Source organism: Sitophilus oryzae, unplaced genomic scaffold (genome assembly GCF_002938485.1).
Source record: "Sitophilus oryzae breed Bouriz unplaced genomic scaffold, Soryzae_2.0 scaffold_1499_pilon_pilon, whole genome shotgun sequence".
Taxonomy (NCBI): domain Eukaryota; kingdom Metazoa; phylum Arthropoda; class Insecta; order Coleoptera; family Curculionidae; genus Sitophilus; species Sitophilus oryzae.
In genome coordinates, this window is record NW_022146168.1 from 1,907,015 (window position 1) to 1,930,089 (window position 23,075).

Sequence of the window (23,075 nt, forward strand, 5' to 3'; positions counted from 1 at the left end):
GACGTTACTTCAACATAGCTGTCTAAATAGTCCAAGTTTAACCACTAGTTATCATTTTGTGTCAGTTAAAACAAACTGATTTTATCTAGTCTAGATTTTTTATGAAGATATATTAAAGACAGTGTTTACAAAACTCGACCAACTATTGTCGACAACATGAGAGAAATTATTGTAGTTGCTTTTCCAGGTATAACTCCAATCTTAATAGTATTTTGAAATACTATTTTTAAATTCCCCATTGAACACCGGAATAATATACTGGGTGTTCGATTTAAAATAAAGGAGTAACTTGCTTTTAAAAGTGACTAATGTTCCATATTAATTTTGTCTCACCCTCTATAACTTTTCGGGTCAAATTTCAATTTGGTTTAACATGCAATGGTTACTGTAATTAAATATCAGGCTATACAAAGTCAACTAAAATTTAGGTCATTACAGTTAGGGGTTGGAACCTTTGGTGTTACACAACAAAATAAAACACTAAATCACCACAGTACACCAAAACACTTTTACTTTTACACTGGACGCGCGTTTCGCTAACCACGTTAGCATCATCAGCAGATGATTAAAAATTTTTTTAACTTAAAAGTTTTAATCATGTGTACTGTGGTGATTTAGTGTTTTACTTTGCTAAAATTTAGGTAGTTGTTATCGAAATTTAAAATTTACTCAAAATTCTTAGATTTTAGATATATGCTTCTTTAATAAAACTCTTTTTTTTCTAGAATCCGAAAATTAATTAATATATAGGGTGTTCCATTAGAAAACCCACAACTTCGATGTGTAACTGTTTTGGGGGACATCCTGTATAATTCTATATATTTTTATGAAATGCTTTCAGTTAACCTACATATACTACAAAAATTTCATTTCGATATAAACTACGTTCTCCTTGAAGCTTCCGCGGCGTATGAGAGGCGCCACCCTGTATACCCTACTGGCAAGCGAAGTCCTGGGTCGGTGTTTACATGTCTAGGAGTGAATCGCTATGGCACTATGGCCATCTAGTAAGTCGGAGTTATACAATATGTTCCCAGACTGTGTTTACAAGAGGAAGAAATAATTGAAAGTCCTAAAAATTATAAGGCGTTTCTATGGTAACATCATTTAGATTTAATTTTTTGATAGCTGGCCAATAGGGAGTCAATCTCCACCTTAGCCAAACAAAAAAATCAGTTAAATAAAAGCAAAAAGTCCATAAACATTAAACATATATTAGTTATTCTATCTAGAACTATAACAAAAATAAATATTTTATATAATGTTGGGCTAGTTCTCCTCGTCCGAACTGAGCAACATCGTTTTTTCGGTATAATGGGATATAGTGGATACTTTGGAGCCCATCGTGATGGGCGGATTTGGTGGATTATCCAGGCTGTTGTAGGACTGGGGCACCGTGCCCCCGTTGGGGCTCATGGGGTCGTCGGGGTCGTACTGGGACAGCCTGATACCGCGCCCGTTTTTACCTCCTGCAAAAGTACATTCATTTTCCTTGCTAGTTTATGATAAATAAATCGTCTAGGTTAGGTATTACCAAAGGTATTTTGAGGATATCAAAAAAAAATTAAAAATCAAATAAAATTGTTAATTTCAATGCAATTATTAGTTAATGTTAACATTTATGTATGATTATAAATTACTGTTCCATTCTGATACAGGGTGTGCCATTTTTGAAGTATTTTAAGCTGTACGCACACTGGTGCGATCACGGCCGCGATCACGATCTCCACGCGGCCGCGGCCAAAAGTTGCTGAAGAATACATATGAGCCATTTCACATTGGCGTGATCGAGTTTTGGAGACGAAGCCGCCTGGCGGCGTTCTATTCTGCGGTGGCGATCAGATTCAACTTGTCGAGTTTGATTGCGTGATCGCGACCCAACTGATAGGAATTTTCCGTTATTTTGTATGTTTTTTCTTGTTGCAATTTAGAAATGGAGATAACAGAGTAGCTAATTAAGGCTGTAAAAATACACAAAATTCTATATGATTTATCCGATCCAAGTTACAAAAATAATAGAATTAAAAATAAAGTTTGAGACAAAATTGGAGTTCCAATTGGATTGGATAGTACAAATGTATACATTTTTATTGTTTAAGTTTAAATATTGTAGGTAAATATTTAAGAATGTTTTTTTACATAATTCACATTTTTAATTTGTACCTATGTATACCTACAGGATGGCGCACTACATATAGGTACGGCCGTGAACGTGAACGCGACCGTCTAGCCTAAACGACGCAGCGATAACATGAGCGATCATTCTAGCACACACTACTACCGGTGTGTGCTAGAATGATCGCTCATGTTATCGCTGCCCTGATCGTGATCGTGATCGCGGCCGTGATTGCACCAATGTGCGTGTAGCTTTTCGTCGACCGAAAAGATTAATTCGCGAACGATGAAATCGCCAATGAATTAATTTCGGAACACGATAATGCAATTTTATCGTCGTGTATAAAACAGTATTTTTTTCCATAGCGAGTTACGTTTTAAAAAATATTCAGAAATTATTATTTCAAGGAATTTATTACGAGTAGAAAAAAGATTGTGCTGGGTTGGCGTTGGTTTCTATGTAATTTGACAAATAAATAAAGCTGACTCTTTAGTTGTCAGTTTTGAGTCAATATATTTTAATTCTCTTTCGTGTCGATTGCTGATTGAATTGGAGCCAGAAATGGCTCAAAACGAAGTAAGTAAATTACCAACAGATATTCAGGCTGAGGCGACAAACGCCATATCCAAACTACTTCCATTTAAATCCCGAATAACTTATGAAAAAGAATACAAAAATTTTCAAAAATGGAAGCAATTAAAAAAATGTGCAAGAAGAAATAAAGTTTTTAACCTATCCTCGCTGTTAAAGTATCATTTAATCTACCCTTGCGGTTAAAGTACTATTATATCTACTATTTTTGATAGATATAAGGCAATTTTAAGAGTTGCTATAGAAAATAAGAAATTTTGGAATTGAATAAAATTTTCAATAACTCAATAAAAACATTATTCCGAACTTTTTGACACACCCTGTATATTTAAAAAGTTAAGAATGTCTAAATAATTACTTACCAAGATTCGTATAAAAACAGACAACATATAAAACAAAGCTTTCGGAGCCAAAAGGGAAAGAAAAAAATACAAAAAATAAATATATACACCAAGCCGTTTATTAAATTAAAAAAAATGTACATAATGGAGTCAACTTAAAAAAAATTAAATAAACTACATTTATAAAATCGTTAGGTCGTGTAGGGTACTACACTAAGACAAGACCCTAAAACAATGGCTTGTTTGAACGAATGTGCCAAATAACTATTTAGGTCAAAATTCAACTAGAAATACTTCTTAACAATACTAATAATAACTAATAGTCAAATAGAAATGCTAAATATTTAAAGCTAGGTTTTTTGATTCCCAGTTCGGATCACATTTTTTAATGATGTAAGAAATTTAATAAAATATTTACAAATATACATAAAAAATACTTTTTTGATTTGTTTTTTTATTTTTAAAATAGATTAAGTACTGTGCTTAGGATTTAAAATAGTTAAAAATATTTTAATTGAATTAAATTTTAAACAAAAATATGTGCCTACTCAATGTTTATTCCAATATATTCTTATTATACATGATTTGGTGACATTTAGTGTCTAAGTGTTTTGTATTTTTTTTAAACTAATGAAAATATATATATTTTTTATTTTTTAAATTTATTTTTGTTTAAAAAATAATCCATTAAAACAATGGCCATATGAAGATAACAAGAATTTGTTAAGTATTTGTACACTGACAAATATGTACATTCCTCTAGCAATATTATAACTTGAATATTGTTTTTATATTGCACGATTTTTGATAGACAAATTATTGGCTATTTTTCTAAAACGTTATACACTCAGATGCAAAAAAGGCAACAGAAAAAATTTTCGTTATATTTTTTATATTTTTAGCCCTATTTTCATGATTTTTTTTAAGCAAACTGTATATAAATATATCAGAAGTTAACTTACAGTTTTTTTTCTAAATTTTAGTATTTGGCTTATTATACAGGTTTAATCAAAGGGTTGTTTTTTACCCTGACTTTAAAACACCCTGTGCGATAATTTCGTGAGCGAATTTTCTTAAAACGTTACTTTCATGTCAGAACCATGTCTCCTGAGCATTTTGTTTTTTGGATCATGTCAATACACGCCTTGGTTAATTTTTAAGAGCGAAATGAACTTGCCACAAACAATTTGCAATATTATCAATTATCATTTCTTTTTGATGATAATTTTCAATATGAGAGACGAGATGTTATATTGTGAATTATATAACAATATGAACTACCCAGCATGTTAGACAGATCTGAACCCTACAGTTGCTGTTACTGTTTGTATACTTGAATATTAAGATGATTTCTTTAATAACGTTAGTTCTGTTATCGTTATTAATGTTTATTAAAACCAGAACTGTATAGTTACTCTTTAATGTTTTTTTTTTATTTAGTATAGAGTGTCCAATGCAGCGTAATATGACATTACGACAATAGTCATCAAAACCACCTCGTCATATTGAAAAACAAGATCAGAAGTAATGATAATAATTGAAAAAACTGCAAATTGTTCGTGGCAAGTTCCTTTAGATCTTAAAAGGCATCAGGAATTATTAGATCAAGACATTTGTTCACATGAGACATTAAACAAAATGCTCAGGATACATAGGTTCACTCAGACACACAGGTTCTGACAGAAAAATAAAATTTTAGGAAAACTTGCTCCCGAAATTATTGCACAGGGTGTTTTAAAGTTAAGGTAAAACAACCATTCGATAAACCCTGTATAATAAAGCGCAATACTAAAGTTTATAAGAAACTGAGTTTACAAATTCTATTTTTTCAGTTATTTTTACAAAAAAAAATCATGAAAATTGAGCTAAACACTATAAATTTAACAAAAAATTGTTCCAGAGCGATTTTTGGCATCTGACATTGTAGTGGCGAAACTCTATAACTCCGGCACTGGTTATTCACGAATAATCTGTGAACATTTTCTAAAAAATGTTTTTTTTTTTTTCATAATAACTCTGATATTATAGATATCTTTATGAAATTAGATACACGTCTTCTATGCACCAAAATGCATTATTTTTAATATACAAAAAGTCCTCCTTAGTAGTTCCTTCCAGTCAATGCAGAAACGATTTCCACACAACAGTCACCACATTTTTTCCAATCTAACCCTGAGGTACAATGATTTTGATTTTTTTAAGAAAAAACTATGCGTCTGGCGAAAAAAAATGTAGAGATGAAAATTGTTTAGAAATAAATAAAGATTTTGAAAATAAGGTTTATTTTAAGAGCGTGGTGTACTATTTTTTTCTCCAAAAATATTCAATATAAAACCCATATCGACGCCAATGGTTAAAAAAAATAAATTATTTGTACATCATTTCATAAACGGCATTTTGATGCGTTGAAGACAAAATGAAAATTATTACAAAAAAAAGTTTTAGAAAATTTTACCACCCCATATCTCAAAGTTAAGATATTTAAGACATACACTCGTATGAAGTTTTTTTCTTAGAATAGGTCCAAGAATCACGCCTTTAAATATTAGCATGTAATTAAGGAACACCTTGTAGATATTTCCACCAATTTGGTCTATGATGAAAAACTGATTTGTGTTGAGATTATAAGTTTTTCTTAAGATTGTTAAGTCCAGGTACAAAAAAAACTTGAGCCAGAGAAAAAATCAAAAAAATATCCACTGTGTCGCAGACTAAATAATATTGCACAAAATTAAACAAGTCAAGGTATAAAATTATACTTGAAAAACGTACACATTTGTCTGGTCATTGAGAATAAAACAACTAAATTAATAGTAACTGATAATATAATAAGGTCTGATGAGATAGATGGGTTAGGTAGGTCGTATGCGCATGATCCAGCCATGGTCTAGTCCGGCAACGTCACGTCGACGCGACGCAAATGCGAGTCGGACATGAATGCGGCGCATGCAACACGACATGCTACGATATGGACGGAATCACAGTCTCTCGTAGGGCTGGTGCGATATAACATCTGCAAAAAGCAACCGGTCATGCGAGCAGCGTATTAAATGATGAAATGAAAACGAAAAATAAATTTAAAAAAACGTTGACTAGGTCTAGCGCTATAAAGATAGGTTTTAAAACTAAAGGTTTCTATAAATTTGGCTAGATGTCGTGACAGTAGAGATCAAGTGTCATTAAAAATGTTGAGCAACGTGTCTTTTTTGCTCTAAAACAGCGTACACACTATGCCAGAAACAATTCGAAACATGTCAAGGTCGCATTTCGTTGCCCAACTTTGAACGCATTTCGATTTATTTCCAGTTGTCTTGGCCCACTTCGATTTGCCTCGAGCTACTTTAGATTCTTAAAAGCGCCTGAAAACTACTCGTGAGGAGGGCGAGGGGAGATTTTTTTGGCGTTTTTTGTTGCCTCGTTCAAGTTTTTTGTTTTGTCTTGAGCTATTTCCAAAACGTGGCGGTATCTGTACCGGAGGCAAAGGTTATATTTTTTCACAAATCTCAGTGAAATAAGTAAACCTAGACGTGTCTAAAATAGCTGTTGTTACAATGATATTTCTTTAATTACATCTCGTTTTATGTTATAATGATAAATATATTCCACAGAATTAATATTTGAACACGCGTTTATTATATGCATAGTAGATATTTAGAAACAAAACTTTTCACTTAAACTGCAGGAATATAATTATTACAATATTTTTATGATTTAATTTTATTATAATTAATTAGTATATAAATTTGTATATGATATGTTTGTTTACGGCCTTAATTGATTAATATAAGAGTAGTATTGCTTGATGAGTAATACTGGTACTCAATCATGTACTCATCATGATGATGAGTATTGCTTGATGAGTAATACTGGTAACATTATCAATATATCCGCTTGGGAAAATTATTAATTGACCTGATGTCAACAAAAGTATGGTCCACGGACATTATTTAAAAGCCATGTTCTTTTATTGTTCTTAAGAGAAATCTGCAAACGATACTTTTATTAGCACCCAGCATGGTTTGATATAAATCCATTCAACTAGTATTTATTATGCAAGGATTTAGACAATTAAAACTAGAAAAACGAAACCAAATTAGTAAACTAAACTTTACTACAGACTACAGTTTAAATGTTATTTTACCATAACTAGAAATAATAAATAATTAGACGACTTTTTAAATAATTTTGTGTATATTTTGTTCATGAGGTGGAATACCGTGGATTATAAGCCGATAAATGCTAGACCGCTAGTTAGTCAGTGTTATATATTTGTTTACTATATTGTAATTAATAATATTAGACAATGATTAAAACTAAATATCCTTGTGTAACCTTCGAGGAATACCTAATTTAATTTACCATCGGCCTTGTATATGAATTTTTAAAGTAGCTCAACCTAAGACGTTTATGGATGTAAAGCACAAGATGGCGAGGCGTATTTCACAGTCTTTTACTAGAGAAAAATATTTTTTGTTACTCTGAATTTTGAAGCGGCCAATAAAAACAGAGAAAATAAAAATCGATAATTTTCGGACTGTGCCAATTGGTTACTAATCGACCAGATACTTTTTGTCTATTAGATATGCTATAAAAGCTGGTAATTATACAATTCGACCATGTAAATACCCGACAAATTCCGCAAGGCCGACGAGGTCGATGTTTTTCACTGATAAGAAAAAAAAATGTTTGTTTAGATAATTTTCGAGATATTTTTTCTTTCTGAATGCACATTTTAAAGTATTTTATATTCTTTGTCCGCTTGATCTATTATACTGGTCGCACGTATCGAAGTTTTATTTCTTGTAGTTTTAAAATATTTTCTTGTTTCTTTGTAGTTGTAATGTAAAATTAGATTAATTTATTAAGTTTGATTATAATGTTTAGTGTAGACTACCAGAAGAAATTTAGTAGTGTTTTTATATTTTATTTTGAAGTTAAGTAGTAGGTGAAGGGGTAATTTGGTTAATTTTTCTTTATGTTTGATTAATTAATAAGTTTGATAATTTGTTTAGTGTAGAATACAAGAAGTAGTTTGTGTAGTGTTCTTGTAAGAGATTATATTCATTTATTTTGTAGTTGAGTAGAAGGTGAAGGTATTTGGGTATTTTTTTCTTTTTGTTTTTCTTCTAATAATTATTGTAGTAGTTCTTTTAAATATTGTGATAGATACATTATAATCTTCCTTCTACTTTTCTGGTAGTTGAATATACGAAAAAAATCTGATCAAATTTATTTTAAATGAAATTAATCTAGTCTTATTAATTAATCAAATTAAACTAGTCAAATAATATTAATTGCAATCAATTATTAAAAAATATTAATTATTTTGGAAAATAACTTTTGAAATGGAGTATTATTGATAAAATTTAGCCAATTTTTTTTACCCAGTAGCGTATTTCAATATGATCTTATCATTTATCACTGTATAATAACTTTGTTGTGGCAGAAAAATATACCAGTTAGTTTCAAAATATTATTTTTTTTTCAAACGTCACAAAAGTATTAATTTTTGCGACGTGATTGACAATATAAAAAAGTCATTTTAACGCCTAGGCATAAAAGTAAAGCACTTTACGCCTAAGCATAAAAGTATGAAAATATATTATTAAAATGACATAAGTCTCAAATTCAACGAGCCGTAACCATAGTTTCTCGATATATAATTACTCATGGTACAAAGAAAACTTGAAAACAAGGTATGGTCGATAGCGTCTCCAATTTCGTTCAGTTTGCGCATATCGCCTGTGACGTCATATGCCATACAACAAAATATCCGTATTGTTCAATTGCCACTAATAAAAAAAGACCTAAAATAGGGAAGAATTAAATAACCCCTAAAGTTATGTAAAATCATCGAGCTGGACATTTGAAAAGTTATGACACATTATACACATTTATTATGTGTCATCTGTTTGAAAATTTGAAATTGGCGCGTGGAGCTTGCCGACCAATATTGCCGTTTATCACCTGTGACGTGGTGACCAACCTGCGCAATATCATACCTTGTTTTTTTGTATCATGATAATTACTTACAAGGTATGAGTTTTAAATATTTTTATATTATTTGGAACGTTTGAAATTGTTTAAAACATTATTTGTGGCGTTTGAAAAATAGCATAGCATGTTCTATTCGAGTAAAATGACTTTTGTGCTTCGGCTGTATGTCAAACCTACAGTCTCGCCACGAAAAGTGTCATTTTTACTCCTAATAAAACAATATACTAAAAAGTTTTATGGTTTAACGGGCTTTGTGAGTTAAAACATAATGATATTTTCAGTTTTTATAATTCTTGATAGAAAATAAACGGCGTCAGCGATGGCTATGAAATGAAGATCGCTGTCATTTTATATGTAAATTTATGTGGGAATTGTCGTCGACCGTCGGAAATGTCATTTCCCCGCCAACTGGACGCCGTTTTTTTTTCATATGGTACAAAGTTAAAGCAAACTTGACTCTGACCATGTTTTACGCTAAGAACGATTTATTTCGTGTAATAAAGATTTAAATGGTGTATTAAGTACATAATATTTATTTAAATGTCAAATAATATTATTGAAACAAGTGCCAAGTTTTATTTTTAATTAAGAAAAAAATTAATCAAGAATGTATAAACGTTTTGTTTTCAAAAAAAAAATTATCTTAAAAACGTAAAACCTCAATTTAGAATAAAATGATCGAAGAATGAAATAAAATTTTATAGCCTTGGGTCAAATCGAAATAATGTAAGTGTATGTAACTTTTTTTAAATATTAATAATTACCAGTAATTAGCATTAATGTACCAACATATTGAAAATTGTTATTTCTTTGTTAAATACGGTTTAGAATCCTTAAAATAACAGTAAAAATAATCGAAAATCAACAATGAAATAATAGTTTTGTTTAAATTTCTTAATCAGCTGAGCCCTATTATAGTTCGCAAAAATCCGAGCTATATTATTACATTACTCTGAGGGAAATACCGCAAATAATCGATATTTTTGACTCCGCCCCTAATCACATGCTTCATTCTTTTAAAGCTTTGCGATTTGTTCGCCAGAGGCAGCACATTTTGTCGAGAGGTTGACCAACTTTAAGAATATATAAACAAGGCCATCGGTAACTGTTTTCATATCAGTTTCTCCATGTTTATTTATTTTTCTGAAACCAAAACAACGTTTAATCTTGATTGCCTCGTACTATTTTACAAAATAGCAAGATAAATATAAGCCCGTGTTATAAAAATTAGTTCCCACCTTTCCTGAAATTGATCGAGACGCGCCGTGATTGTTTGTGTTTTTTATTGTTAGTCTGGGTTAATGTCCCATCTCAAGTTTGGTCTTCTTTTAGGTCTTTTAATTCCTCGTGGGTACCATGCTGTAATCTTTGTGGTCCATCTGTTGTCCGTCCTTCTTGCCAGGTGTCCTGCCCATTGCCACTTGAGGAATTTGATTCTGTGGATGACCTTTATTACCTGTGTCTTTTGCCGTACCCACTCTTATTCTTTTACGGTCTTTCTTGGTCATTCCCAGAATATTTCGTACCATTGAGCGTTGTGCGACCTGCAGTTTCCTTATAATGTCCGTTTTAACTTTTCCAGGTTTCGCATGCATGTCATGACTGGTAGTACACATTGGTCGAATGTTTTCTTCTTTAGATAAAGTGGCATTCTAGATTTGAATATGATTGAGTTTCTTCCATAAGTACTCCATGCTAACTTAATTCTTCTGTTGATTTTTGGTAGTAGAGTCCCGAGCTGTGAATTGGTTGTCCCAAATATTATTCTTCTACTATTTCCAGTTTTGTGTTATTTATAGAATGTCTTTTCTGTGCACTAGTTCGTTGTACATTACTTTAGTTTTTGCTAAATTCATTTTGAGACCTACTTTATTGCTAGCTGTATTTAGTTCGTTAATTTGTATTAATAACTCGATTAATATGACGACTATTATGACTACTACGCGACATAGGAAGTGTTGCCAAAGTTTATAACTATTTTTATCATGTAAATTTGATTGATTCTTATTTTAAGTACTGAGTAAAATCACAAAAAAATTCAAACAAACAAGCTATATTATTACAGGTACAAAAATTTAAAAAAGGGGTCCATTCTTCTCAAAGAGACCTGGTTTAAAATTAAAAAGAAGTAAGACCGAGACTTTGAGTCTTTTTTCTACTTCTTTTTAATAGGTAGAAAAATATTCAAAATAAAGAATTTTTAGACTGAATTGCAGTGGCAGCTTAACCATAAGGTCAAATGGTCAATGCCCCGCCCCAAAAAAAAATCAGAAGAAAATTACAAAAAAAACCCAAGATTCTAAACCTTTCATCCTAAGATATTCAAAACTATTCCCAAAGATCTTCAATTTGTTCAATTTTCGCTTGAAAATGTTTTATTTTACCCATTTTCTCTACTGCCGGTCAAAATTTCATTTTGTCCTTCGTTCCCGCTATGTTTTGCATGTATTAAATTCCAAATGCCGCGGCTCGTGACGCCAAAAAGGTAAGGTATACTACGTATAGAAAATATAATAGGTTAAGGTGAGATAGATATAGTTTATATTGGCCACTGACCGCGTCATTCATAAAAGGACTTCAGTCGCTGGAAAAATTTCGCCGTTTGGGCAGTTTGAGTGTTTATAAAAACTCAAATTAAAAAACAACCTAGGTTTTTGTATCGTCTATCGCGTATAATGTTTGGTTTAGTCAATATAAAGCAATATTTAAATTTTTAATATCGAAAGAAATCCCATCTAGTTTTAGTTGTCGTAGCCGAGTGTTTGAGGTGTAGCGCGAAATTTGTATAAATAATAATTCATAATTTGCTGGTTATGGATAAATGATGAACTGTGGTTGACTGATTCTGGAATAGATATTTTAAAATAGACAACATGGTGTTTAGTTTGTGAAATCGTACCGTTAAAAGAAAACAATTGCTTAAATTTCGAAAAACGTTTAGAGAAAAAACGCCGCATTGACTTAAAATATAAAAAAAATGTGAAATAAAACTTTTAGAATTGTGTATGTGTATACAGTACGTCTGTCCGTTCTGTAGCTACGGGGTATCCGTGAGAGGGGAAACAATATTCTCTAAAAATGAGACGGCGCGTCCCATCAATAAAAATTCGATAAATTTGCAAGTAGCCAATAAAATGAGTGGGCGGAGCGATTTGCGGTGACGTACTCGTCAAGTCGACGTATAAAATATATTGCTGTTATTTAAATGTTTTTTGTCCGCATTCCTTTCATAGACACAGATCCAGCAGACGTACTGTATATGCATTAATATTTTTGTGAAATTATTATTTCAGTGTCTTTTAAATCCTACCGTGGAAAATTTGTGTAAAGAACATTGACTGGATTTTTAGTGAAATGGCGCTAGACCACCTGTTTAAAAATGTAAGGGTAGGTTTCATTTTAACACAATTTATATTTAGTTTTAGATTTATTTTCCTTTAACTAAACGTACCAGTACCTTGTAAGAAGCCAATTAAATTTGGGCGCGTCTTAAAAAAAATCGACACAATATTTTTAGATATTGACCTCCCTACAATAATAACCACGAGCCGCCACTGCTGAATTGAAACATATGAAATGTTAGCATGAAATAATACTGTCCCCAGTTCCCCTGCAGTTATAATACAGTGTCTTGTGACAGTGTCCTGATTGATCCAATACATATCAATCCTTCTAAGTTAATGACACTTGATATAAATTTATATAACAAAAACATTAACCTTCTTAGTATACAGATAGAATAAAAATAAAATAGAAGATAAGAATATAAGCTATTAAACTTTATGTTTGTAAACTCTGATATGAAAGGTATCACCCCAAAATATTTACAAAACAAATGGTGTGATTTATTTACAAAACTCGTGCTTATGTTAATGTTAATATTAGTATCATAATAAAAGAACATTTATAGTTTATTAATAATTTCAATATTGCAAATTAAATATGTACACTATAGGGAAAAACATAAAAATGCTTTTTTTAAATAATAAAGAGCACACTCAATAATCAAAATTGTTGCCAATGGTAATATAAAACCATTTTAAATAATATATTTCTGATAGAAAAAAAAATACTTATTAAGCAAAGGAATTTAGTCCAATTGAGATAAAAAAAATTTTTAGAGAATTTGTAATTAAACTCTCGAATTTTTGAAATTATATTGTAATAAATTAAAAAAAATATAATATATTAAAAAAATTATTATGTACTCTTTTTTTTGGTCACGACATCTAAAGCCAAATTCACACTAGACGATACAGGACGCGCGGGCAAATAATAATAATAATAACAAACAGACTTCGTGCAAAGGAATTCTTACCTGAACTGTACTGTGTATACTGTTGGTACTGGGGGTGGAAATTATGAATGGCATCTGTCATAATGTCTTTAGGGTTCATCGTTTCCTATAATAATTATAATATTAAAAAAAAACATTTTTATTAACCCTTCCAGTTGTTTCTATAGTTAAGTATTGTCTTCTTAGGAATATGTGTTAATTACTATGTAATAATTGCTATCTAATAATTACTAGGTAATAATTACAATGTAATTATTACCTATTTATATATTATTATCATGTAATAATTATTATGTAATAATTACAATGTAATAATTGCAATGTAATAACTTCGGTGTAGTAATTACTGTGTAATAATTACCATGTAATCATTCCGATGTAATAATTACTCTTTATAAAACTTACCTTAAGGCTGCTCGATATGCTCTGCATTGTGACTGAGCGCCCTCTGGAATCCGTGACGCAACCCTGGACGTAGACTCTGTGGGGGAAAGCGTAGCGTAGGGCTACTGCTGCGAAAAACATTTCAATGCAAATAAGGAAGTTCTGGTAACCTGCTGAGACGGTACCAGCCGAGGTACGTGTGCCGCTGGTATCGATGATGGGCGATATAACGTCGGCTTTTTCCAGAATGGCTAATCCAACACCTATAAGAAATAATATATTATAATAAACATATAATCCATCTAATCACAACGTAAGTAGGGATGGACGGTATTCTTGAATATTGATATCGATAACTTTTTAAAAAAAAATAATAATAATATAAATATACTTTTATATCTAGTCAGAAAAATAAGTAAACATAAACATAGACGCCCTAACATAAACAATAATTTTGTTCTTTTGCCTCTGTATGTTATAACCCTTTTCTTTTTATTCACAGCACTCTGAACTTTGAATAAGAAGACTAAGGAAGGAGCATAATGCTATCCATGTATTCATGCATGGTGGGCGGAAAAGGCACCATAAAAGCTCTCTAGGGTGGGGATCCTTGACAGTTCTGTTTGACGATTCATTTGATACATTTGAATTTGATTTGAAATTTTGTGGATTTGTCAGTCTTTACGGAGCTTATTTTATGTTATTTATTATTTATTCTACTACTGACAATTGTATAAAGGTAGTAAATCTAGATGGAAATTGTGGCAGAACTTAAATTAACAGTGACACTATCGCGATTTATCGAAAAAGACTCTAAAATAGTTGGTTGTGTAGCGTGCGGTAGATCTCGGCAAAAATTGAGTGAAATAATGGAACAACTTTTCGCTCTAGTAAGTGACTATATAATATACATACGTGTAGTAAACCGATCATTTATGAAATTCACTTAAATTAACTAAATTATATATTTTTCTTGCATTTTAGCTTTTATTTATTACTTGTCAAAGATTAGATGTCAAAGAATTTAGATACGTTAATTTGACTCTTGAATTTGACTTACCAGCTTCAGTAGCGTATCGGATTGTGTTAATAAATACTTATTATAACTTATCTATTTTTATTAGAATTATATATTTTTATAACAATTTTAATAACTACCAACATTTATTCACAACGTAAAATAAAACAACAAATTATTGAGTCTACCCCACGTCTACCCTACATCATAGTTTTACATTTTTTAAATAAAATTAGAACGACATTGATAAACCGGAATTTAAGTCGGCCATATTTGAGGCCCATCGCGGTGTACCTAAGATTTTTGATATATGCTCCTTCCTTAGTCTTCTTATTCAAAGACCCTGAACAACAACATAACCTAAACGCCAAAAATTATCATATACAGTAAACTTTACTTTTACAGGCTATTATCACAGGGAATAAAAAAATCACATTCACAGATATACTTTATGTAGTGTTAACCCGCAAACTCTATCCCCCTATATTTATTTATTTCTGCAAGATTTTTAAAATATAAACAAAATTGTAATTAACGGTTTACAGGGTTGTCTAATTGGACACTTAAAGGGAAACATCCCTGTCTAGAAGACATAGACAAAAACTAATATCGGTGTTTGGAGCTCAATTTTTATCAAAAACATGATGGTAAAAACCGCACATCGATATCCGTTACCGTTTCGAAGTTACGAGGTGTTTTTCAAAAATGTGCATTTTTAACAAAAAATTTTTTTTTGCTATGGAAAATTTTTTATTTTTATGAAGACATTTCCAAAGCACCTTTTTACGTAAAATTTAATGGTTTAAGTATATTTTTTAAATTAATAATTTAAGAATTATCAAGAAAAAATTTGATTATTTATATGGGACACCCAGTATATTTTTAATTAATTGAAAATAATTTAAAATTACCTTTTCAAAAATATAGCATACTTGACATTTTGCTCGATTTCTCTTCAAGATATAGAGTTTTTAAAAATTCGCCCACTTTGAATAAGTAGGTTTTGAACGGCGCCGGCTGTAAAGCAAAAAAATTCTAGCTGTGAGTAGCAATTAAAACGAAAATAATATTTGCAATGAGAGATGCACAATTTTATAACAATTTAAACTATATTTAACATCAAAACATTTAAAATATATCTAATAACAATAAAAATTAATAGCAAACCAAGACATGAAATTTTGCTACAGGTGTTCGACATGTCGACCGTCTTTTGTTATGGACAGAAGGACAGTTTTTGAATATTTCTCGAGAAATTCATTAACTCAGTGAGTAGTGAAAGATACCCTCGCATAACCGCTAAATACTTCTGATTCTTGTCTAGATTATACGGACAATTTAAAAATAAGAACCTTTATTCTTCCGCAAAGATAAAATTACATAGGTACTAAGTCCGACGGCCTCGACGACCAACGGCTGGGATCTTGGTTAGCTATTCAATTATTCTCGAAATTGGCAGCAAACATTTGCTGATAACTTCAGCGTTCTGAGACGGTACCTCGTCTTGCTGAAAAAATATGTTTTCGTATTCCATTAGGAGCAGATTCTCGATAAGGGGTCCAAAGCCTACTAGTTAAAAGTGGCGAACTTTTAAAAATTCTGTATTTCGAAGGAGTTCATAACAAAATATCAAGTGTGATATATTTTTGGTAATTTTAAGTTCTTTTCAGTTAATTAAAAATATAGAGGGTATCCCAAATAAAAAATATTTCTGTTAATAACTCTTAAATTATTAATTAAAAAAATATATACATAAACCATTAAATTCTACGTAGAAAGGTGCTTTGGAAATGTTTTCATAAAAAGATATTCTAAAAATTCACATTTTTGAGAAACATCCCGTAACTCCGAAACGGTAAGAGATATCGATGTGCGGTTTTCGCCATCATGTTTTTGATAAATTGAGATCCAGACACCGATATTAGTTTTCATCTATCTCCTATAGAAAAGACAGTTCCCCTTTAAAAGCGTCCAATTTGACCCACCCTGTACCAAATAGTACTTAAATCTCTCTTACCTTGCCAGAAGGACAGGAAAATCACAGACTTCACCGTACAGAACTTCAAAACCGGCTCGAACGGAGTCAGCAAGTCCCTCGTAGCGAAATAGAACAAAAACAATCCGTACAGAGCCAGCGACACGGAAATATTGTAGATAATTGTGACGTAGAGATATCCTCCGTTGGGGCTCCAGTCGCCATCGTGGTAATGGTTGAAGGCTTGCAGGAATATGATGACAAAGGCCATCACAGGCTTGACCAGGCAGAACTGCAAAGTGGCCTGCTTGCAGAAGCGCAGGAAGCCGATGGTGTAGGTCTTGCCATTGAGGCAACAGGTACCGTACAGGCAACTCGATCGAATCGGTTTGCCTCGTATTTCCGACATGATGTTGCCCTCGCCTCCTAAGTACTCGTAACAGAGGGACAAGAAGTTGTATATTACGAAAGCTGCAAAAAAATCAGGTTTTTTATAACTATTTTGAAATAGTTTCATGTTGCAGTGATAATATTCGCTGAAATTTGTAAGATGCGATCCAAAATAATTGAAATAGTTGGCTATACTGATTTTGATTATGATCAGGTTGGCAATGAAATTCGAATATTTATCACCTTGTCACTAGCGTCAAAACAAACCAAAAGTAAATATGATTTACTTTTTAGTTTTTTACTAAAATAGTTTTCCATAATAAATGAGACTAAGAAAAACAAGAAGAGAAATAAATGGATTTAATCTGAAGGTTCTCTAATTTTATTGTTGAATAAGTTAATATGTATGTCAAAATAAATAAAAAATAGACGTTAACTGACATGTTAGAAATTTAGTTTCAAAATTTTCGATCTTGAAGATTCGGTATGTTAGTATTGTAATCGCAAAATATTTTCCGATGCACGTCATCAATCCTATATTGACACTAAAGTCTATAAACCTGACTAAATGAAATTGTGGCAAAAATGTTTAAATTTGTTGTATAATTTAAGATACCGAGCAGCTCTTCATTTTACTAGATAAAGCAAACGATTGTAACAGATATTTTATTTAGATTACAGCTGCAAAAATTAGTTTAAACGTTTAACGAATTTTATTATCGCTATGTTGGTCACATAGCGCCGTTTTCAGCAAGGTTGTCGTTTATTATTTCACAATTATCCTAATGTCAGTCATTATTTTGTATATCGTGTTGTTGAATCTTTTTGAGTAATTCTCGTTTTTTGCCTATTTTTATAGTCTTTCTTTAAAAATTATACTTTTAAGCACAAACAGTTCTTTTAAGAACTAAATTTTCGAATTTTTGTATTGCATTTCCTAAAATTGTGTGTTGAAAATATGCCGAAGTATTTAAACAGTTGAAGCAAAGAGCTTGTAGCTTCCCTGATAAACTATTTTCAACGAGAATGTGACAATAAAGGCCCTTTATTACCCTTGACTGCAAACAGAGAAGTAAGTTTGATTGATAAGCACATTACACCACTTTCAAAATTATTTCTATGTTAGTTTTTATTAAATTCAGTGATTATTAGTTTGTGCATTAATAGCACCCTCTTACTTGTTATTACCACTTATGGCGTTGTAAGATGCACATCAATAAATAAATAAATAACCCATAATAACGCTTAGAATAATCTTCATAATGGACTAGTTTTTGCCAATATGTAATAAGTAAAATAAGCTATAAAAAAATAAATCAATTAATTACTAAAATATTAGTTATTAAATTAAAAATAAAACGTAAAAATCTTTAAAAAATGATATAGTAAATATATTGTTTGTTACGTTTAAATTAAGATTCATCTCATAAATCCATCACAATCTGACAGCGCTGTCGCCATCGCTTGTCACTCAAAGTTGATCACGTGCATAGGAAATTGTTTTGCGATTACCATATATGACATAAATTAGGATTGATTGTCGTATTCAAACCATACAAAACTTCCTGTTTCACCGGAAATGACTACAACTTTTAATTTTTAAATGACACCATCGGTATATTTTTATTTTATTCAATAAAAAATAACACTCTAAATAGAATAGCATTTCATATGTCAAATTATGACATTTTCGCATATGGTTTATTTTAAACTGTAACATGCGGTTCGTAAAGACAATTTGACTCGAAATACCACCAAAGTGTGTGGTACCAAATTATTTATAAAAAATGCTTTTTCCAAATAATATGCTAATAAGCCACCCTTATTCCATGTGAAAAAATTAAGATATGATTAAAACGGTTTGGACATCTTTTAACTGGCCAGGACAAGACACGAAAAACAAAACATTAGATGAACAAATCTATTTTTCCAAAGCTCCTTGATAAAAAATTAGTGGTTTTAAGCAAAAATGTCAAATACTGATGATATATGTCAAATACTGACATATAATATGTCATTCTATTCAGAGTGTCATTTTCTATAGAATAAAGTAAAAATATACCGAGGGTGCCGTTTAAAAATCAAAAGTTGTAGTAATTTCTAGTGAAACAGGATGTGACCAAAAACAATTGAATATGTCAATCAATCCCAAGTTATGTCATATACTAATATACCAAATCTCGTTTTTTATCTGAATAAATAAAAAAGTTACAAGGCCACTTTTGAGATACACCCGGTATTGCCAAGTATTTCAATCATTGTGAATCGCTCTGTATTAAAATAAACAATATTTATTGGGTAATCGCGTATAGTATTTTCATACCTTCATAGCAGTCTCTAACGGTGAAGAAATAGACGTAATAACTTTCAGAGTTGAAGAACAACAAACTTATCCATGAATAGGTAGCGTAAATGGGCACTATGAACAAAATCCTGACGATCCATCTTTGTTCGGTAGGATTCGTGTACCAACGTAGATGATGATAAATCTAAACAAAAAAAAACATTATTCTATTAACAAAGTATTATATCAAAATGTGATATGCAAAAATGTAACAAATCAATATAAGGGGATCTCCATCGGTTGTTGAAAAAAATGTTCAAAAATTGTTAATTCACAATAACAATTCGAAAAGAATCATCAAGGTCACTGACTACTTCAAAATTACATTTACTTTATTAGAGTTAAGTATTTTTTTTATTACTATTGCAGTATAGTACACTATTAAATTTTATCGTTTGTTTCAAACTCTACCTATAATTTCTGTTCATAAATAATTGTTTAATGTACACTTGCTATTGTTTTTTCATGTTACTTTTGATCTGCGCTTTTATAATAATTGTTTTTTGAATTCGCCAGCTTACCAATAGTTTTTTTTTAAATCTGATGTATGTATGAATGTATGGATCTTTGTTACTCTTTAACGCGAAAACTACTGAATGGATTTTAATGAAACTTTACAATAATATAGCTTATAAACTTGCGTGCATAGAAATCAGCCCACTGTGAAGTTTTGGCTTTAATTGTGTCTTTTAGAATCTATTTATCAGAGCAAGTAAAAACTATGAGCTGTTTCAAAGAGAATTTAACATGCTTAACATGAGTATAAATTTATCCAGAGTACTTATCGTTTAAATGCGTAGCAACGGGTAAACAAATGAAAGGCATTTGTGTTGTGGTGACAATAAGAATGATAAACTTGTCAAATATTGCAATTACTACCTTTGTAATAGAAATTTTCACATTGTTCTTTCATTCTTTGATTAGTTGTTTAGTGTTTCAATATAAGGCATACATCACCGGAAAAAGCCGCCCAAGTAATCGCTTTAATCGAAAATGGACTGAAACAGAGAGCTGTAGCTCGGCAACTGCATATAACACGCGGAGCGGTTCGAAGAGTGTCTGAATGATATGAGGAGAGTCGATCCTTTCGTAGGGGACCTGGGATGCAACTTTCTTCAAGTTATCAACCGATCGTTTAGAAGCGATGTCGAAGCCACATCGATACTATGTTCATTGTAAAACTATTGTCGCTCAAATGCTGCGAAATATGGTATCACTATCACACTCTTGCACACGTGTCTAGACTGTCGCCTCGCCACAAAGCGAGAAATCAGAATATCGCTACGAATCGATGTTGCTACTGAACATAGTGCATCAAGCTACAAATTACTTTGCTATCGCTTTGAAACATGAACAAAGTTGCACCACTGGAACTGGTAGAAAGAGATATACAACGGATCGTGATGACCGCTTTATTGTGTCAACAATGTTAAGAAATCAGCGCCTTAATGCTATTCAGGTGTGACTATTAGTCAGTGGACAGTAAGACGAAGATTGAAGGAAAGTAACATTAACACATTGCTTATGGAGGTGGTTCCTGCATGATCTGGGGTGCAATTTCTATGGCTGTGCGAGTTTTTTTTTGCCCCAGTTTTCATCCGTTGGGGTGACCGTCGGCACGGGAGAGGAGGTTTAACTGGTGCTAGGTATATTGATGAAATTTTAGCAGTTCATTTTCCAAACCAAACCAAACCAAACCTTATGTCGACTACATTGGAAACGAATTCACTTTTATGCATGACAATGCGAGGGCACACACATCAAGAAGCGTACAAGATTACATTTCAGAAGTCGGTTTTCGGGTTATGGAATGGCCAGCAAGCAGTCCAGACGTAAACCCGATAGAACATTATGGGATGAGCTAAAACGAAGAATTCGTGCTAGACGAAGAGCCCCAACCTCTATCCCAGAGCTCATTGTTGCAGTAGAGGAAGAGTGGCTTATCATCCCGCAAGAAACAATATCAAATTTGATCGAATCTATGCCAAATCGTATGAGAGATATTGTTAGAGCAAGAGGGGGTCATACCCATTATTGAAAATTTAGTTTACTTAATTGTCCATAAATAAATTAATAGATAATAACATGCCTCTAAGTAATAAAAAACGATAATCTGTTTCATGCATTAATTTAATAATTTTAATCCAAAGAAACTAAAATACAAATTAATATCTCCGACCTATTTTCAAAGAATATGAAATTGTCTTTCAAACAGCATATATTTTTTCTTAATCTGACAAATAGATTCTTAAAAATATATAGTTAACTTCAAAAGTTTGCCTTGGGCCGATTTCTATGCACGCAAGTGTACATCAGAGTATCACATAAGCTCTAATTTATAAATATATTGTGTGAATTGTCGTATTTTGGACAATTCACACCCTCAGATGCAAAAAAACGCAACGGAGAAATTTTTGGTCAAATTTAAAGTGTTATATTTTTGTTACTTTTAGCCCCATTTTCATGAATTTTTTAGCAAGCTGTAGATAATTATATCAACTGTAATTCGTAAACTCAGTTTTTTATTAACTTTAGTATTTGACTTATTATACAGGGCTAATCGAGGAGTTGTTTTTTTACCCTAACTTTAAAACACCCTGTGCAATAATTCCATGTGTAAGTTTTCCTAAAATATAATTTTACGGTCAGAACCATGTCTCCTGAGCATTTTGTTTTTTGTCTCATATATGCCTTCGTTAATTTTTTAGAGCGATATGAACTGATCACGATCAAATTGCAATCTTTTCAATTATCATTACATTTTGATGTAATTTTTTAATATGACGAGACGGTTTTGGTTTGGTTGTATTGCTATTGTCGTAACGTCATAATACGCTACATTGGATATTCTATACCTACTAAATTAAAAAAAAAAACGTTAAAGACTAACAATACAGTCCGGGTTTTAATAAACATTAATAACGAAAACAGAACTAACGCTATTGAAGAAAACATCTGTAATACTCAAGTATACAAACAGAAAAAAAAACTAAAAAATACTCTAATACTTTGTATTGCCTCCCTTGGTTGCTATAACTGTCTGTATAGGTCCGTTCATACTGTCATTGAGGCTGCATATATCATATTGCGTTATGTTCCCATTCTTCTTTAAGGACCAAGCGAAGTTCACTTAATAAAGCTGGTACCGCTTCGCGACCTCTGACCCTCCTGTCAGGCATTCCCCAAACGTCGAACATTATGGACAGTTCATAGTAATATATAGCTCACAATAATCACCAAAGCCACCTTGTCATATTGAAAAATAGCTTCAAAAAGAAAAGATAATTGAAAAAATTGTAAATGGTTGATGGCAAGCTCATTTCCCTATTCAAACAATTTTTTTTTCCCTACAAAAAACAAAATGCTCAAAAGACATGGTTCTGACCGTAAAATTATATTCTAGGAAAATTTACACACAAAATTATTGCACAGGGTGTTTAAAGTTAAGGTAAAAAAAAACAACCCCTCAATTAACTCTGTATAATATGCCAAATACTAAAGTTTATAAAAAACTAAGTTTACGAATTAAAGTTGACATAATTATATACAGCTTGCTAAAAAATTAATGAGAATAGGTCTAAAAATAACAAAAATATAACACTTTAAATTTGACCAAAAATTT

General features: G+C 31.4%; 1 protein-coding gene across 2 annotated transcripts in view; it reads right to left on the bottom strand.

The window, feature by feature from the left end:
• Positions 1-1,194: 1,194 nt before the first annotated feature.
• The window catches only part of LOC115877836 (transmembrane protein 184B), a 33,263-nt gene continuing 11,382 nt past the window's right edge, over positions 1,195-23,075 (bottom strand). Inside the window, exons 3-7 of one of the 2 annotated variants that reach the window (XM_030894161.1) lie at positions 19,433-19,598; positions 16,762-17,190; positions 13,748-13,989; positions 13,364-13,448; positions 1,195-1,469 (exon numbers count right to left, since the gene is read on the bottom strand). In XM_030894161.1, coding sequence (XP_030750021.1) covers positions 1,270-1,469; positions 13,364-13,448; positions 13,748-13,989; positions 16,762-17,190; positions 19,433-19,598 — 1,122 coding nt within the window. In that variant the 3' untranslated portion in view covers positions 1,195-1,269. Of the gene's footprint in view, positions 1,470-3,151; positions 6,062-13,363; positions 13,449-13,747; positions 13,990-16,761; positions 17,191-19,432; positions 19,599-23,075 lie in introns of those variants that run through there. The other variant, XM_030894162.1, reaches the window with a different exon arrangement.